The 18,914-nt window shown below is 34.4% G+C and overlaps 3 protein-coding genes across 9 annotated transcripts; 1 reads left to right on the forward strand and 2 right to left on the reverse strand.

Annotated features, from left to right (window-relative positions):
* The first annotated feature begins 2,174 nt into the window (after positions 1–2,174).
* On the forward strand, positions 2,175–4,195 carry LOC141595496 (uncharacterized). The gene is made up of 4 exons (XM_074415464.1): positions 2,175–2,315; positions 3,556–3,680; positions 3,862–3,976; positions 4,079–4,195. The coding sequence occupies exons 1-4, from the start codon at positions 2,175–2,177 to the stop codon at positions 4,193–4,195; spliced, it is 498 nt and encodes a 165-aa protein (XP_074271565.1).
* A 4,656-nt stretch (positions 4,196–8,851) lies between these two features.
* On the reverse strand, positions 8,852–17,988 carry LOC141597064 (F-box protein At4g22280-like). Of its 7 annotated transcripts, none has more exons than XM_074417384.1 (11): positions 17,848–17,988; positions 17,304–17,430; positions 15,902–16,372; positions 15,049–15,580; positions 13,608–14,592; positions 13,108–13,257; positions 12,477–12,957; positions 11,363–12,010; positions 10,118–11,125; positions 9,532–9,681; positions 8,852–9,363 (listed from the first exon to the last, which is right to left on the reverse strand). In XM_074417384.1, the coding sequence occupies exons 5-7, from the start codon at positions 14,559–14,561 to the stop codon at positions 12,652–12,654; spliced, it is 1,410 nt and encodes a 469-aa protein (XP_074273485.1). In that variant the 5' UTR covers positions 14,562–14,592; positions 15,049–15,580; positions 15,902–16,372; positions 17,304–17,430; positions 17,848–17,988; the 3' UTR covers positions 8,852–9,363; positions 9,532–9,681; positions 10,118–11,125; positions 11,363–12,010; positions 12,477–12,651. The 7 variants fall into 7 exon arrangements, with proteins under 7 accessions (XP_074273485.1, XP_074273486.1, XP_074273489.1 ...); XM_074417385.1 differs by having other exon boundaries at positions 11,363–11,526; positions 11,851–12,957; XM_074417388.1 differs by having other exon boundaries at positions 11,363–12,957; positions 13,608–14,588.
* Positions 9,058–11,106, reverse strand: LOC141595497 (putative F-box/LRR-repeat protein At3g58880). The gene is made up of 4 exons (XM_074415465.1): positions 10,407–11,106; positions 10,118–10,317; positions 9,532–9,681; positions 9,058–9,363 (listed from the first exon to the last, which is right to left on the reverse strand). The coding sequence occupies exons 1-4, from the start codon at positions 11,104–11,106 to the stop codon at positions 9,058–9,060; spliced, it is 1,356 nt and encodes a 451-aa protein (XP_074271566.1).
* Positions 17,989–18,914: the final 926 nt, after the last annotated feature.

Genomic DNA, 18,914 nt, shown 5'->3' on the forward strand with positions numbered 1-18,914 from the left:
TTGCACTATAATTGCTTTATCCATTAGAGTAATCTAGACTATAGTTTGGCTTATAAATTGTTAATTTGGTAGTTTAATTCTAGCATTTAACGACTTAGTCTTATTTTCTATCAGAAATAAAGGGTAAATTAGTCATTACGTTTCCATCTTGGTTACAGCACACAAATGTAATTCCCTAAACAAACTCACTCATCTTCTCAAAACACATTTGCCCAGACAATCTTTCAAATTTCTAACCTAACATTATTTCACCATTATACCTGAGAAAGATAATTCAAATCCTCGAAACAAAATCCCAATAGAAATTAGGCTCAAATACTCAAACAATGAGTACTCCTCAAACAATTCTTTCACCGTTGTGATTTGAGGGATAACTTCTACCGAGAGTTGATTAATTTTTCTGCAAACAAGAGCCCGTACGGTGTGGATGTTTGGGGTTTGGTTTGGGTCTTTTCTTTCACCTCTTTCCTTATTTCCAAAAAGAAGCGTGCTTCAGTCTCTCAAACTTCTACTCAGTCCTAACTTCTAACTTATACCCATCCTCTCACCAATGCTCATCAATTCAATTCTCACCTCAAAACAAAATATCAACCACCGTAGCAGCAACAACAACCGCAGTATCAGCAGCAACAACGACAAAAACCACAGCAACAGCAGGATTGGCAAGCGCAGTATTTTAATTGATTGCATGGACGAGTCTTATATTAGCATTGCTTCTCATAAACAGCCGAGATTTGATTAGATAATTGTGGGGAGATCGGGAGAGAAAGTTTGGGGGTTTAAATTATTGAGGCATTAAATTGAGTAGACTTAATTAGGTCATTAGGTCAATTCTGGAAAGAATTTGATTTAGTTGAGTGAAGATGACAACATTAGTGATTTAGTGGTATTAGTGAATTTTTTTTTTTCTCTCTAAAAGAGTGGTGTAAAAATGATCATTTCAAGTTAACCTACACGTGTATAATGCAACATGGAATACGGCTAAACTACCAAATTGGTAAAAAAAGTGAAGGTCATTTGCCAAATTGGTAAACAAACTAGATTGTGACAAATTGATAAAAAAAGTGAAGATTTATGACAAATTGGCCAAAAATGTTGCATCTTTCTCAAATTTCTTTTATTCCAAATAAATTGACAAAACTACCCTTGTTCAAATAACTCGATTTGAAAAAAAAATCTCATCCGCAACTCGTCCTTAGCAACTGGACTATGATCCCGATTTCGAAATAATCCAACCTTACCCAAACTCGATTTGAACCGAATATTTCTTCAATTTAATGATTTGACCCAAAAATAATGAAATCCAAAATGGCCTTTATTCAAATGTTGCACAACCAAATAATCAATTTCGCCACGAATGACTCGTATGTCGTAACTTATAATAATTAATAGTCTAACCAATAAATTTCTCTTAAAACGGCATTATCCTCTTTCTACAAAAGCTAAAGCATTTAAAGGGCTCTGATTGGTTCCCTGATTTAAGGCATTTTATTTTCATTTTCTAAAGTTGGCCCACTACTAACTTGTCTCACATTATTTAACCTGATTCTGTAAAAGAATTTTTTTTAAACATGGATAATTAGAATTTGGAGAAAATTAAGTATTTTAAACCATATGAAAATACGATTATCCTACCCCCAAAAAAATTATTAAACAAAAAACGTTGTTTGTTAATTGATAAAAAAAAATCCGAAATTCGTAATAGTTATAACCACAATGAAGATATAACAACAAGAAAAATTATTAAAGGAAATTTGAAAAACGGATATTGAAAACAGAAAAAGGATAAATTTTTGAAGAAAAATATTCTAGCAGATTTAATCAACCATTTTTTTAAAAAAAAAATACATATATGATATAGAAAAGTAATAAAACAAAATTTAATAGAATTATCGCAAACTATTAACACGAGATCTACGAATTTACAATAATGTCTATATTTTAAGACAAATATTTAACTTTTTCATTTGATTTTTCCTCTTTAGTTTTGTAATCATTAATCATTAATCATTAATTAGCCATAAAAGGAGATATGCAAGCATTTATGCAATTAATATTGATGAATTTCATAAAATATGAAGGTGGTGATTTTTATTGAGTGTGACTGATTAGGGCGGCGACGATGGTCTTTTTGTCATAAGGAGGCTGTCGTGACAATAACGAAGCCATCATATATGGTCGGTGTGTTTAGCGTAGTGACAAAAAGAGGTGTTGATGAGAAGAGGAAGGTTGTGCATGTAGCAGAGTTGATGTTGGTGGAGTTACGAGAGCAGAAGGATGTAGATAAGTTTACCAGGAATCTTAGGGTGAATGAGGTATAAGTGGGATCGATTTGGATGACGAAATAATGGAAATAAATGTAGATATGAAGGCTTCTAGATTAACTGAGGCTGAAATTGAAGGGTTAATTGGGCCTTATGTACAAGAAAAAGATATGTAAATATTAAGTAAAATAATATCAAGAAACAAATTGACTTACTCTTAAAATGGGCGAGAATGCTACTATCATATAAATTGGGAGTTTAATTTATTATTAGTAAACTAAAATTATTACTCGTATTATTTTTTTATTTTTTTATTATAAACCGGAACTATTATTATTATTATTATTATTATTATTATTATTATATTTTAGGCTCAATGTCCATTTTTTTTGTTGGGCTTTATAGTTATGACGGTTTGATTTACCATGGTCCAGATAATATAGCGTTATTTTCACTTCTGTCTATGTTATGAGTAAAATATCTCTCTTGCACTTTTTATTAATCTATCTATAATATTAAAATTATGTTATGTTCATTAAATATATACTCTCTTCGTCCCGGTCATTTGTTGTCCTTTCATTTTGACACAAAAACCAAGAAAACCACTAAAAATACCAATTTAACCTTCCACTCGTGAATGTTCCAGCGGGAAACTAGCTCTCTAAAAAAAGTGGGGCCCTCCAAAGTATATTCCTATCTTGAATGAAACTAACCACCAGAATTGCTTCTAACAAATCCTCTCTCTGTAGGCCTCTATGTTGCATACCGTACATTAGTTCCAATGGAAAACATTCAGACTCTCCCAAAGTATTTTCAAGGGGTAGTATAGTCATAGAACCATTTAAAAGCATCGTAAAATAGAAAGGACAACAAATGACCGAGACACCCAAAAAAAGAAAAGGACAACAAATGACCGAGACGGAGGGAGTACATCTTAAAATCTTAAATGAGTTGTTAATTTATCTATCAGATTAATTCACTTCTTTTTATTAAAATGCACTTAATTATATAACATATACTCATATTTTACTTGCATTAAATTAGACCCGTTAATATATTAAAACTAGTGTCAACTTAAATTTGCATTACAGATACTAATTGATTCTTTTTTCAAGCTTGTCTTATGTTCTATTATTGTTGGGTCAACTTCCTCTTCATGTTGTCTTGTGCTACACTGTTACGATGTTACCTGATATCTTAAATCTTAGTACAAAGACATGGATGGTAGTCTTTTTTTTATTATTCCTTAATCTTGTTTGTTATTCAGCTAATAAATAAATAATTTTTGTAGCATCGCTTCTATGGAAAGTCAGTACCCCTTGGATCCATCGACGCGACAATGATGGATCTGAACGCAGGGGGCAGTCTTACCTCCCAGCAGTCGTTAGCAGACTTTGCTAACATCATCCTTAAATTGTAGTCCGAGTGGTCTGTTCAGTACTCCCCCGTAATAGTGTTCGGGGGTTCCTACGCCGATAGTAAATAATATAATCTAATTTCTTTAATTTTTTGTTTCTGATATTGTATTACAAATTTTGTTATTAACTGATTTTCTATATTTTATTTTTTCTTTTACAGTGTTGGCGACTTGATTTAGGATGAAATATCCTCAAGTCGTTAACGGGGCACTAGCATCTTCAGCGCCTGTCTTGGGATCGGTGGGTTTGGTTCCCAAGAACCAATACTGCTCCATTGTTAGCCGTGACTTCATGGTATGTCCAAATTTTAATTTTTATTAATTTCTAACAATTTCGTTATTTTATTCATTTTAACGTTCATAACTTTAACCCTAAAGTTTTGATTTTTTTTTTCAGGTTGTGAACAAAAAATGCTACGAGTACATTTCCCGTTCGCGGGGAATGATTGATGAGGTGGCAGACCATCCAAACGGTCTTGACAAGCTGTCGAAGACTTTTAACACTTGCGGGTAATTTTTTCTATTTCAGTTTAGAAAACAAATCTTATCTTAATAAAAACAAGAACATTTAAAGGATTTACAAAATGCCCACGTTATCATAGCAAGGTTTTTTTAATTTTTTTTTTAAATTCCGGAAATACGGGTCCCACAGATAAAACTACGGAATTAATTACAAAATAACGTCTCTTCTGATGTTATTTGCGAAATTGTTCGGAACGTACTGATTTAATTATTCGAATACAACAACTAATGTAGTCTACCATGAAATTTTCCAACATTTGGCATTTGGAATGATATAGACTATTTTCGTTAATTCTACAATTATGTTTCTTCAATTTGATTGTAAACCCTTTTCAAATTTGATAACTATTTCCATTTTATAGCGATATTTATATTGTTTGCTTTTTATTATTTCTCATATATTGCATTTATTATATACTATATACTATATACTATGTTTCATGTTATAAAACCGAATTTGTGGGGTTTATATCACATATTTAAAACATGTGCAAGTTTCAATCCCTTGCAAATTTAGCACGTGTTTTATTCTACTATCAATATATAAAAGAAATACAAATTAAAATATCCATGTATATTACTTACCATTTTTTAAATATTTACAGTGATTTCAGTGATTATAAATTCATACTCATGCAAATTGCACGGGTTGAAAACTAGTTTGTCTTAAACTCAAGGCGAGTCAAATAAATATCACTTGTATATATAAAAATGCATACGGATTAGGGAATATCAATATATTTGTCTAATATACACAAATGGTATGATACTTGATCCTTCTTATACTTAAGACGGATAATGCCGTCTTAAATGAAAATTTGTGTCGAGAATACTCGTACTGCCATCAGGGGCGGATCTAGGGGGCCCGGGTGGGCAGGTGCCCACCATGATTTTTCAAGAATAAATATTTCTACGTATAGATGATAGACATAAGTCTGTTGTAGCGCAGTTGGTAGAAGGTTGGGACACAATGTGAGGCTTCCTGGTTTCGACACCCCTAACTGGCATTTTGCTTAATATAAAGCCCTGTAGTGCATTTTTTGGGTTGGGCGCCCCTAAACTTGTTTATAACAAGATTCGAACATGAGAACTTCAGTGTAGCTTGTCAACACTCCTAACCATTGAGTCACTAGGATTCTCTGTTTAATGTGGAATTAAAATGTTTTTTTATATCAAAAGAAACATTCTTCGGTGTTATAAATCCCGGAGTACGTTTTATAAAGAAAAGTTATGTATTTAAGTTACAAATAATATTTAGCTCTTTAATGTTTATTCTTCGGTGTTATAAATCCCGGAGTACGTTTTATAGAGAAAAGTTATGTATTTAAGTTACAAATAATATTTAGCTCTTTAATGTTTATATTTTATAGAGAAAATTGTAACTTACCACCTAGTATTTAGCGTATTTTACAAACTACCACCTTGTATTTTGTTTATTACAAATAACCACCTGCATTACACTTCATATATCCAAAATCCCACCGTATTTCATTATCGATCATCATCTTATTCAATACCCGACCCATTAAATTTATATACTATAAAAAGACTAAAATGCCCTCATTTTAATTCACTCAAACACATACTAAACACCTAAACAACATCTCGAGACATTCATCACCAACACCCCCAAGTGAATCATTTATCATCATCGTCATCAAATTTTATTGTCCGACCACCACCAACAACAATAAGAAGAAACTCAAAGCATCGCTTGCCACCGCCGCGTCAATCCTTTCCACACTATCGAAATAATTGTTTGTAAAATAGACGACAATTATTTTTCGATGTAACAATTATTTCGCGTATTTTACGTACTAATTTAGAGGATGTAACAATTATAAAATAGACGACAATTATTTTTTAAAAAAATTGTGCCCCCCTTATACAAAAATCCTAGGTCCGCCCCTGACTGCCATATTTACCAAGTTTTCAATTTGTGTATATTTGGGTCATTAATTTAGATAAGGGTACTTTGGTCAAATTTAATTGTAAGAATAGTAATTACATAATGTTTTAGTTTTTTAGCCAATTTGTCATAAATCTTCACGTTTTTTAGCAATTTGTCATAATCTATACTGTTTTTTTGCCAATTTGACAACTGACCTCCACTTTTTTTACCAATTTGGTTGTTTGGCCCATGGAATACACAAAACCATTGCCACTTTGCCAGTCTATGATTTGTTATTTGTACAAAAAAAAAAACAAACAAACCAAAACCACTATATACAAGAGCATAACTTAAAATGGTAAGAATTGTTTTGTTTCTACTTAAATTGTACGTAAGATGTAAGAATTATTTTTTGTTTAGAGGATTTTATCTTAGTACTACTTAAAAAGATTTCATAATATTTTAGTAACTGTGCATATATGTATTTTTTTTTTATCTTTTAATATTTATAAGTTATATTTTAATTTATAATGTCAAAACACAAAATTAACAGAATTTATATGTATACTTTTGAGCAATATTGTATTTTTTTTAACTTAATGTCTAAGTGAACAAGCTCAAATTTTTTAAAATAAAACTTATAATCTTTAAAACAAAACTTAAAAATTTTATAATAAAACTCAAAAATTACATAAACAGTTGTACTACATCAAGGTATAATTTATGAACTGAAAAATATAGTATGCACTAAAAATTTACAAATTCAAGTTTTTCATGTTTCACCACATTAAATCCATGGGTAGTTGGGGACTAAGGAAGAATTAGGTAGGGTTGAGAATCGGTCCAAGACCGGAACGAACCGGACCAAACCGGACCAGATCGAAGACCGAAAATAAAAATTTAGTGGACCGAAGACCGGACCTAAAACTTTCGGTCTTGGACCGGACCAAGCCCGAAATATTTGGTCCGGTCCGGTCTTGGACCGAAATGGATCTAAAATTAGCTTTTTCACCATTTCGTATACAATAATTACATTTTAGTTCCGCTAAATAAAATGCATTTAAATAATTAGACAACTCTTTTTATGAAAATCATTGACAATACTAATTTATAATGTCTTTTGAAGATAAAATATTAATTTGATTCATAATATTTTAATATTGCGTCATTAAAAATATGAAATTTGGTCCATTCGGTCCGGACCTAAATTAACTGGTCTTGGACCGGACCGGACCGAAGACCAAACCTTGAAAAAATGAGGACCGAGGACCGGACCAAAATAATTCGGTCCAGGTTTGGTCCAGACCAAATGGTCTGGTCCGGTCCATTTTTCCGGTCCGGACCTAAATTTGCTCACCCCTAGAATTAGGTGAAATTGTAGAGCTCCAAAGTTTCTTAAGAAAAGTCACAAGAACAAACGACCAAAACCATAATATAGGTGTATAATAGATTATCTACATTAAATAATACTTAAACAATGCTTAATGCTGTGACAATGACGAAAAAATAACGGAACAGAAAAAAAAAAATCAATGTCAGTTTATCTTGAACAATACCGTTAGTGAAATACCAAAAAAAAAAAAAAATAGGCTTGCGTAAATAAAAGATAAATTGTGTCGTTTAAGATTCATTTTGCCTGAGATTTTTCTAATTTATGGCTCATTTTTATAAGAAAGATTCAAAAGTTGGATTATTAGTGTTAAAAGTAAAAGATTAAATTTTTCTTTTCGAAAGAATAGTGAAGGTTGAGTTATTTTGTTAAATTTAACTATTACTAATTAGATATAACGTCTGACTTTCATTTCATAAATTTATTAAATAAATTGTATTTTAAAAATTCAAACAAACCCGTGATTTTTCACTGGTGCACTAGTTACATTGTACCGTACTAACCTCGCGCATACACAAAAAGGCTAAATTGGTTGAGATAGCTATTTAGTACAGTATCTATACAGAGAAAGAGGTTACCAAGATCTGTCACTACCACCATCTGTTACCATTTGGGCATTTACCTATGTCTAAAGTCCACAGCTATGGTGAAACCTACTCGGATACAACCTGTGGGCGGAAACTGTAACACGCAACAAAACAAGTACTCAGATCCAACTGTGTGGTCGAAAACTCACATAATAAGCATGCAGTACTACACATGCATATTAATTTCTTCCCCCTCCGCCTTTTCACAATGTAAAAGGTTCTTACCTTGGCAAATTTGTTATCTTCTAAAGGCCATACCGAAACCTATACAATCGAAAACAGGCCTGAATGCTATGTCAGTCTGAGAGATGACTGTCATCTGCAAGCTGCCTCCCCTTCCTCATAACACTACTCTGGTGATCTGGTCTCTGGCCCTTTGCTGCAATATTACATCACTCCGAGTCCGACTCTCCATATTATCTCAAATAGCAATATTACATCACTCCGAGTCTGACTCTCCATATTATCTCAAATACTTGGTCAGCACTTGACAAACATGATTTCTAAGTTCTACCATCAGTCAGACTCACACCACCTGTTCCAGTCACTCGGCTGCCAACTCTATTTCCTCAAAACTCCTCTAGAACCGCATAAGAACATACGGAGTAATTAATTACCACCAGTCAGCCTTTCCAATGGTCCAAGACCTACTCATGTATTCCCTTCGTCTCAATCATTTATTTACTTTGATTAAATACCCCTCACAGAGAATAAAAAAGGTAAATAAGTGAATGAGACGGAGGGAGTATAAACTTAAGTTCGTCAAAGACACTGCCAGAATTATAGAAAATGCCATTGAATCAGATGCTTTTTAAACCGCTACAACATTCAATAGTGCCCCCAAGCTGCTTCTTACAGAAACTCCACCACGATTAACATTAACATCATCGGGATGAAGAAAGAAAACCCAGTTACAGCTTTAAAATAGAGAACGGATTCTTTTCCAGCATTTCTCTTTCCAAAAAAAATATAAGAGAATGGAAACCCTAGTACACTTCTACACAACAATCTCTTGAAACCCTTGGAAGCATCAACAGGTCCTTACAAATCTCCAGTTCCTCCTCCGGATCAAGACCAGCAATTGTATTAACAACCAACCTCTTCAGGACACCCGCATTTCTAAGAAGATGCCCCATAAGTAACAATGGACCATCATGCCCACAAAAGTAACGCACTTCAATCACTTGGACATGACATGAAAAGGGATCTAGAGGTATATCTAAAAGTGACACTAAGTCATAGTTGCAGTCATCCGGATAGTAGTCATTTGGACAATGACAGCAATGAAAGCCCTAGAAAACAAATTTAACAAAGTGAGAAAGGTACCGCTAAAAGGTAAACAAAAACTAAAAACCGGTTACAACGAAAAACTGTGTCATGCATATTCATGTGTAAGGCAGTCTCACCCAAGCATTTGGGTTAGTTATGAATTAACAAAGCCGTTATTGGTTGATGCTAACCGTTTCAAAGATGAGAGTTTCAAGTTGAGGAGATTTGGCAAGCAGGCTAGTTACATATTCCCACACATCATAGCGACAGTCAGCAATGTGTAATCTTGACAGGTTATGAAAATCAGGCATTTGCTCGTCATCATCTAGCTTCAGAAGAATCTGTACCAAGACAAATTTTAATAAATAGAACGCTGAAAATATGTTTCCATTTTCAATACAGCGAAATACTCTATTACTCCCTCTGTCCCGGTCAATTGTTGTCTTTTGGTTTTGACACAAAGACCAAGGATAGAGGAGAAGGCCAATAACTAAATGACAAGTGGAACAAATTGAATGAGAATGATCAAATTACTCACCAAATTCATTCTTAAAATAGAAAGGACAACAAATGAATGAGACACCCAAAATGGAAAAGGACAACAAATGACCGGGACAGAGAGAGTATATGGCTTCAGATTATCATGGAACAAAGTAACATGACTTTAATAAAGTGATTCTTTAAAATGTGAGTTAGAAGTCTTGTTTTTTTTATGCAGTTTCTGTATGGGTCAGCCGTAAATAGCTAGTGTTGTAAACACAAATCAAATACATATACCTGTGCTGAGTCCATTTCAAAACGTAATTTTGTAGCTTTATAGGCAGCGGCTTTTAGGAGTTCACGTTCATACTCGACTGTACCTTCATTCCTATCAAGATCATCATATGCACTACACTTGAAAACTAGCTCTGCCCTTACAAAAGAGCAAGAATATTTCCACGACGGAACAATTTTCACACCAATATTTGAACTGTAAGCTAAATATGAAAGATTAGGGGCGTCAATCTCAAATGTACCAAGCGAAAAATAGCAATGCTCTATAGTTAGCATTTTGAGTATCCAGTACAATAAATTACGCGACCTTCAGTTTCGTAGTTGCAATATTTGAGAGTCAATTCTTCAAGCAATTCACAGCTAGACAGCAATCTTTCCATTGAATTAGAATCAAAGAATACAATGAGCTCCAGATGAAGGATCTTCAGTTTTGGCAACGAGGCTGATAAAGGGATTTCAATATAAGACCAACCACAATCTATAAATTTCAAATTCTCGAGTGTATCACACATGAAAAAGCCATCATAATCAGGCACATTATCAATACGATCAGTACGATAAGTACGATAAGTACGATCAGCAATCTCGTAATGAAGCTGTTGCACACCCTTTTGTAATACATTCCTAAACCATCGATTAAAGTCTGAAGCATTATAGGTGCCTTTACAGACTAGACTGAATTTCTTGATGGGTGAGCTTTGGTGTAATTCCAAAACATTATCAACAAAATCCTTAAACCTTCGAGTTGCTTCTCTTCTCTCATTTTGTTCCGGATGACCAAAACATGGTGCATCATCAAAAGAAAGGCAAGTCGTCAATGTAAAAAGGTATCGCCATCTTGTTGATAGAATACTTGTGCTCACAGTACACCTAGTTGGTAGAAATGAAAGTATGTGACCAAGCAGTTCATCAGGTAAACTGCTGATCATATCCAAATAATGCCCACGTATTGGGTCTTCTAGACGTTTACCAAGTTTCATAGGTGGTCTCATGGTCTTTACAGGACTCTACCTGAAATGTAATGCAATTGCAGGCAAAATCAAGGGATAACCATGCTCGTTATACATAAACTTATTGAGAACTGAGCAACCAAGATCATCAGTTTTCCAAAAAAAAGAAATAGTCAAGGAGAACATCTGATCAAATGGATTTTTAGCAATCTTCAGTTGAGTTTGTTGTTACAGAACGATTTTTAACAATATTTAATAAAACAGGACATGAACAAAGTAAAAAACTGAACCATATTACCAGTATGCACTGATTGGAACACCAGTTGAGATTCTTCTTCCTCCTTGATTCTAATGATTTTTTACCAAAAAAAACTGATTGGAACACCAGTCACATTAAGGTGCAATGACTTAGTAGTCCTCCATCAAATCTATCGCCGGCTTTGACTTTAATCAACCTTTCTCCTGTTGATATATTTCTCACAAACAATGAACGGGTAAACGAATGATTTGGACGGAATAAATAATAGGTAGAACTTTGCTGTCGATTGATTGACAAAGTCAGAGATTAGGAATGAATGTACCATAGAACTACACAAACATTATATTAACGTGCTATCGACAAAGTCTACGTAGTTAGAGATTAAATGTTAGTAGTAGTCAGTAGTCACAATTCTTAAGATCTTATTCATTTAACCAAGTCTGAACATTTTTTAATACAATGAAGTAAATTGGCAGGAATTTAGTAAATGGAAGGACCATAAAAGTTGAGGAAGAAAAGGTAAGTACCTCAAGCAGCTTCCTACAGAAACTTCACCGCAATTTATAATAGCATCATCAGAGCACAGTCTATACAAAACAGAATTGATCACTAGGCGGCAGGCGCTACTTGAGCCATTCAGGGAGCTAATACGACCTGGCGTAGAAAGTTTCAAAGGTTGCATCAAATCTGCATTTACAAGGGGACAACTCCTTGAATGAACGAAGCAGTTCAACAGTCTAAGGGAATGCATATATGTAAGGAAGAAAAACCCGGCCTAGAGGGAGTACTAGGGGGTCAATAAAAGGACCGACTCAATAAGTATGTGTTTATATCACCAAGTGCGTATATATATATATATATATAGAAGGGCCGTAATAAATCGTCGGATGCAAAAGGTACATGCCTTGAACAATGAAATCTAATCACCAAAATAAATGAATAGACAATGAATTCTTCTCCACCATCTCTTTCAAAAAAAAAATGTACATACCTTACATGGTGATATCTAATCATTAAGGGAGAACAAGAAGAAGTATAATAAATAAAAGTACGCAAAAATGTTCAACATTAATAAACGTAATAGATAAGAGAGAATAGACAAAATGCTCGCTCTATGTATGGTTGTCCAAATTTAACACGATAAGAGGATCACCGTTTTCTTTTCAAATCCTTCCAATTTTGATTTGAGGAAGGAAAATGAATTCTTCCATTTCTATCTCTTTTGATGAAATGGAATTTGTTTGCTCCATTTTGCAGCAAATTTGTTAGTATTGAGGTCCAATTCTATCTTCGACATGAAATATATATTAAGGGATGTTCTTGTTACGCTAGTTCATTTCTACACAACAATCTCTTGAAGCCCTTGGAAGCACCAACAAGTCCTTACTGATCTTCAGTTCATCCTCCCAATCAAGATCATCGATTGTACAAACGACCAACCTCTTCAGGACACTTGCATTTCTAAGAAGATGCCCCATAAGTGCCAGTGGACCCACATGCCCACAAAATTCGTGCACTTCAATCACTTGCACTAGACATGAAAAAGGGTCCAGAGGTAAATCTGAAGGAGACAATGAATCACATAAGCAGTCGTCTGGACAGCGGACATTTGAACAATGGCAACAATGAAAGCCCTGCAAACAGATTCATGAAGTGAGAAAAATACCCTTAAGAAGAAAAAACGGCTACAAATAAAAACACTGTTAAACAGATTCTTGTGTAATGCGTTCTCACACAAGCATTTGGTTTGATAATGAAAAAAGCTATTATTAATTGGTGCTAACCGTATCAAAGATGACAGTTTTAAGTTGAGGAGATTTATCAAGCAGGCTTGTCACATATTCCCACGCAAAATAAGGACAATCTTCAAGGCATAATTCTGTCAGGCTATGAAAATCAGGCATTTGCTCCTCCTCGTCTAGCATTAAAACAATCTGTACCATGACCAATATTTATTAATTTAAAGATGAAAATATGTTCCCATTTCCAATGAAGGCAAAGACTCACTACTCTGTCTCTCAATAATGAATCACTAAAGTTTCTACATTTTGCTTCTTTTAAAGATGAGTTAGGAGTCATTGCATATTCTCAATGTAATTTCTGTATGGTTAGTCTGTAAACAGTCCGCGTTACAAATACAAGAGCAAGGCGTTGTGCATACGCCGATTCCCTAGTCCGCCACTTATAGTTTTCGTTCAAGTGATAATGTTCCCAATATGTGGGGAATATAAATTATAAAGGGAATAAGTGGTAAATAAGCGGTAAATACAAATCATATATATACCTGTACTGAGTCCATTTGAAAACGTAATTCTGTGGTTTTACCGGCAGCAGCGCTTAGAAGTTCATGCTCACACTCAACTGTATCTTCATTAGTAACAAGTTCATCATATGCACTGCGCTTGAAAATTAGCTCCGCCCTGACAAAAGAGCACGAGTATTTCCACGACGGAACAATTTTCACACCAATATTTGATTTGTAAGTCAAATATGCAAGATTAGGGGCATCAATCTCAAATGTACCCAACAAAAAACAACAATCTTCTATTTTTAGCACTTTGAGTATATCGCTACTATGAATTGCATGACCTTGAGTTTCACACTCGCAATAACTGAGAGTCAATTCTTCAAGCAATTCACAGCAAGACAACAACCTCTCCATTGAATTAAAATCAAAGAATACGATGAGTTCCAGGTGAAGGATCTTCAATTTTGGCAACGAGGCTGATAGAGGAATTTTAATATAATACCCACAATGTATAAATTTCAATTTCACAAGTGTTTCACACATGAAGAAGCCATCATAATCAGGCAAGAAATCAGTATGGCTATAATTAGCAAGCTCGTAATGAAGCTCTTGAACACCCTTCTGTATCGCACTACTAAACCATCGATTGAAATCTGAAGCATCATAGGTTCCTTGACAGACTAGACAAAATTTCTGCAATGGCGAAATTTCGTGCAAGTCCAAAACTTTGTCAACAAACTCCTTAAACCTTCGAGTTCCTTCAATTCTCTCATTTTGTTCCAGATGATCAAAACATTGTGCATCATCAAAAGAAAGACAAGTCGTCAATGTAAAAAGGTATCGCCATCTTGTTGATAGAATACTTGTGCTCACAGAACACCTTGTTGGCAGAAACGAGAGAATGTGACCAAGTACATCATCAGGTAAACTGCTGATCCTATCCAAACAATTCCGACTTATTGGGTCTTCTAGATGTTTACCAAGTTTCATAGGTGGTCTGATGGTCTTTGCAGGAGTCTACCTGAAATATAATGCAGGATGAAATAAGGGATAACAATGCTAAAGAAGCGCATTCTAAGGAACCAGGAGATTGCCGGGCGATTAATGCTTTCCCCGTCTCATTTCGGATATTTGAGAGAAGGTTTTGATACTTATTCCTTGCTAGGCTGCAAGAAGCACTCCTTCTCAATCCCATCCCCCGACCAACTTAGACTTGCCAAAATCAAAAATAAACATAAATTACATAATACACCAATTTCAGCATTTTCTCATGTGCTTCCATTTCAGAACTGAAGATAATAAAATGCAAGGGGATTCAGAGGTAACCAACAAAAGAAATTGAACAATACTCTCTCCGTCCCAATCATTTGTTTACCTTTGATTAAAATACCCCACAAAGAATACAATTGGCAAACAAATGAATGGGACGGAGGGAGTTAAAAAGACATAAGCAAAGTGAAAACTGAAAACAGATTACCAGTATCAATATGAAATGATGGGGTTGAGATCCCTCTTCCTTCTTGACCAAAAGCCTGATTGCCAAAATTTTGAAGGATTCCACTTGCTTCCTACTAACTTATGAATTTCTTCATCACATATATTGCCGGCTTTGACTTTTGTTATACAAGTTGGCTTTAACAAATTTTCAATGGGACTTGGTATACCCTTACCGTAACCGAACCTCAACACTTGGACACACACCCATGCTTCCTACTTACTTATCTCATTCATGATACGATTTCAACATTAATGATCATAAAGGCAACTTCAGTTCTGTTTTCTCGGTCAGCTTAACGGAATTTATGAGGAAATTTCAGAAAACCGATGATTACAGTGAAATTTAAGCAAGATCAACTTCCTCCATGTCAACAGTGTCAAATTTACGCAAGATCAACTTCTTTAAGGATCCGACATTTCTGAGAAGAAGCCCCACATATATAATGAATACTCGGAGCCACAAAAGTGACTTCATTTGGAGGTGATTCGGAACCGTCATAGTGGTCAAGGCCCTGAAATAGAGAACCACAATCCACAAATGAGGAAATTTCTTAATTGCTCAATATCTACACCAAAAGGAAAAAAAAATCAATTATTAGTTGATGCCAACCCATTCAAACAATTTTCTATTCTTAGAAATTTAAGTAGTCTAGTAGAAACCATAACATGTCGGCGAATTGGGTTTTTAGAAATTTCCAGTTGGGTTTGTGCTTACGTTTTAGAACTGTAGTCAATTAGATTTCAGCGGATTCAACGGCATCAACCAAATAAATTGAATAATAATCAACAAAATGACATGACCAATGTGAAAAAAAAAAATTGAGACATATTACCTGAGTAATAATAATAATATAAAAGGGTCTAGGATTCATGATATGATTTCAACATTGATCATAACGGCAACTTCAATTCTGTTTTCTCGGTCAGCTTAACGGAATTTATGAGGAAATTTCAGAAAACTGATGATTGCAGTGAAATCAACTACATGGAAAAGAGATTCATGGAGAGGTTGGACTAGTCAGTTCAATTCAACACTCTTTCGAAGCCTTTGGAAGCGTCAACAAAACCTTGCATATACGCAGTTCTTCCTCCATGTCAACAGTGTCAAATTTACGCAAGATCAACTTCTTTAAGGATCCGACATTTCTGAGAAGATGCCCCACATATAATAATGACTACTCGGAGCCACAAAAGTGATGCACTTCAATCACTTTGGCATGACATGAAAAAGGGGGTAGAGCTTCATTTGGAGGTGATTCGGAACCGTCATAGTGGTTAGCTCTCTAACATATAATAATGACTCCCTGAAATAGAGAACCACAATCCACAAATGAGGAAATTTCTTAATTGCTCAATATCTACACCAAAAGGAAAAAAAATCAATTATTAGTTGATGCCAACCCATTCTAACAATTTTCTATTCTTAGAACTTTAAGTAGTCTAGTAGAAATCATAACATGGCGGCGAGTATCTGTTGGAGAAATGTATATAACAAAATTAGTTAGCTCTCTAACAGAATTAGTTAGACTCCCTAACAAACTCTTGTATATATAGACATGTAACTAACTCTCTTGATTATTCAATAATATACCAAATTAATTTTGTTTGTGTGTTGAGCTAAAGCTCTAAGACTCCATTAATGGAGATTCATAGTTTTATCATGGTATCCGACGCTAGGTGAATTGATTCTGCGATTTCTTCACCATTTTTTGATCAATCAGCTTCAATTTCCTTCATTTGTTTACATTTTCTTTCCTTTCACATCACAAAAACACCAAAACACATCAATTATCTAAGATGCTCACATCCTCAAGATAAAGGATCTTGAGTAAAGGAATTTTAAGAAAATAATCCCCAATACCAATCATTTTCAATCCCACAAGTGTTTCACACATGAAAATGTCATTGGGAGGCTCATGATCCACCTGCACATTAACTTGACAATCAAGATCTTGAACTCCCTTTTGTACCGCATAACTAACCCATGCATTTAAATCCGACTTATCATAGTCACCATGACAAACTAGACTAAATTTCTTGATGGGTACAATTTGAAGCAATTCCAAAACCTTTTCAACAAAGTTCCTAAATCTCCTTTTTTGAACCGGGTCTATGTTCTTAAGGCATCCGAAACGAGGAACATATGGCCCACCATCAAAACATGGTGTATCGTCAAAAGAAAGAAAAGTCGACAATGTAAAAAAATGCCGCCATCTAGTTGTACCCACGGCACACCTTGTTGGTAGAAACGAAAGCATGTGAGCAAGCAGTTCATCAGGTAAACTGCTGATCCTATCCGAACAACTTCTTCTTGTGTAAATGACATGTTTACCACATTCTACAGATGAACTCATCTCTCTACCTGAAATGTGCATGCAAAATAAAGGGATAACTATGCACGTACAATACATTCATACTAAGCAGATATGGCCTGGTAATTAACACCCATTATGGGATTCATATACTATTATACAAATCAGACAGTACCAAGTTCAGAAATCAGAAGATAACCAATCTCTACGACCTAGGTTCCATGGACGAACATGAGCTAGACAGCCTTAATTCTTTAGCAAAAAGCAAATGAGGCATTTTCCAAAGAATCGCAGGTACTATAATTAGTCCATACTCAAATGATGAACAATCAAAACCATCAATTTTACACGCACCAAATTAAAACCAACAGAAATGAAATTTTATCAATAACGAAGTTGATGATTACATTTCAGGGGAATGAACAGAACCCCACATATAAATAAAGTGAAAATTAGGAAGAAATTACCTCTATTTACTGATCGGAATGAATAAAATCTTGATGTTAAGGTTAAATTGAACTACTTGGTGTTCTTCTCATCAAGGTAATTTGGGATTGGGAATCGTCGAAAGTGAGGGCCGAGGAGCAAAATGAGGTGAACTAGTACGGTCTTTTGTTGTCCTATTCCGTTTTGAGTATTTCAATCCATTGTTGTTCTTTTTATTTTAAGAATGTATTTGATGAGTAATTTGATCATTAACACCCAATTTTGGTTCAATTGTCATTTAGTAATTGGCTCTCTCCTCTTTCCTTATTCTTTATGTCAAAAGTCAAAACCAAAGGATTACAACTGACCGCGGGACGGAGGGAGTATTATCTCAACTAGAGTAGTCCTAACTCCTAAGTAAATTTAGGTTCAAACCGAAAAAATAGACCGAATCGGATCTATGCTATGGACCGAACTCGGACCGAATTGATTTGTGTCCGGTCCTCGATCCTCAATTTTTGAAGTTTTGGTTTTCGATCTTGTTTATGACCGGTTAATTTTGATCCGGAACAAATGAAACAAAATGTAGGTGTTTTGAAACAAAATTTAGGTGTTTTGTTACCAACTTTTGCAACTTTATAAGACAACCAAGTATTTCATTTTATAGATTAGACAATATTATAAACGTAATGTTGGTGGTTATTTATATCAAATATACTTCATTTAACTAGTACTCAATATATTTGATTTAATAAAATAAAATTTTAATTTTCATATGCTTAAAAAATACAAAAATCATAAATTCGGTCCAAACTCAGTCCGGAGCGAAAAATACGAGTTCAGTCTAGTTCAACACTGAATTTTTTAGGTCCAGTCTTCGTTCCACCTAAATATTTAATTCGGTCCGGTCCGGTTCGGTTTGGACTGATGCCCACCCTTACTCTCAACCGTTCATTTGTTTATTTACTACTCTCTCCTTTTACAAATGTTCCCCCATTTACCTTTTAGAAAGTCAAAAGTTTTAGAACTTTGACCATGTATAAACTAAAAACTATATTATTTCATAACATAATTTTTACATAGTTACATTTGTAATAAAAAATCTTCC

Source organism: Silene latifolia, chromosome 8, assembly GCF_048544455.1.
Source record: "Silene latifolia isolate original U9 population chromosome 8, ASM4854445v1, whole genome shotgun sequence".
NCBI lineage: Eukaryota > Viridiplantae > Streptophyta > Magnoliopsida > Caryophyllales > Caryophyllaceae > Silene > Silene latifolia.

Excerpts from the sequence above, each read along its gene's own strand:
- LOC141595496 (XM_074415464.1), top strand. The coding sequence starts at position 2,175 with ATGGTCGGTGTGTTTAGCGTAGTGACAAAAAGAGGTGTTGATGAGAAG. Across the intron at positions 3,681-3,861 it reads GCTAACATCATCCTTAAATT|GATGAAATATCCTCAAGTCG; the intron begins GTAGTCCGAGTG and ends GACTTGATTTAG. Across the intron at positions 3,977-4,078 it reads TTGTTAGCCGTGACTTCATG|GTTGTGAACAAAAAATGCTA; the intron begins GTATGTCCAAAT and ends TTTTTTTTTCAG.
- LOC141595497 (XM_074415465.1), bottom strand. The coding sequence starts at position 11,106 with ATGAGACCACCTATGAAACTTGGTAAACGTCTAGAAGACCCAATACGT. Across the intron at positions 9,682-10,117 it reads TTGAAATGGACTCAGCACAG|ATTCTTCTGAAGCTAGATGA; the intron begins GTATATGTATTT and ends GTCTTGGTACAG. Across the intron at positions 9,364-9,531 it reads AAACTCTCATCTTTGAAACG|GGCTTTCATTGCTGTCATTG; the intron begins GTTAGCATCAAC and ends TTTGTTTTCTAG.
- LOC141597064 (XM_074417386.1), bottom strand. The coding sequence starts at position 14,561 with ATGAAACTTGGTAAACATCTAGAAGACCCAATAAGTCGGAATTGTTTG. Across the intron at positions 13,258-13,607 it reads TTCAAATGGACTCAGTACAG|ATTGTTTTAATGCTAGACGA; the intron begins GTATATATATGA and ends GTCATGGTACAG. Across the intron at positions 12,958-13,107 it reads AAACTGTCATCTTTGATACG|GGCTTTCATTGTTGCCATTG; the intron begins GTTAGCACCAAT and ends ATCTGTTTGCAG.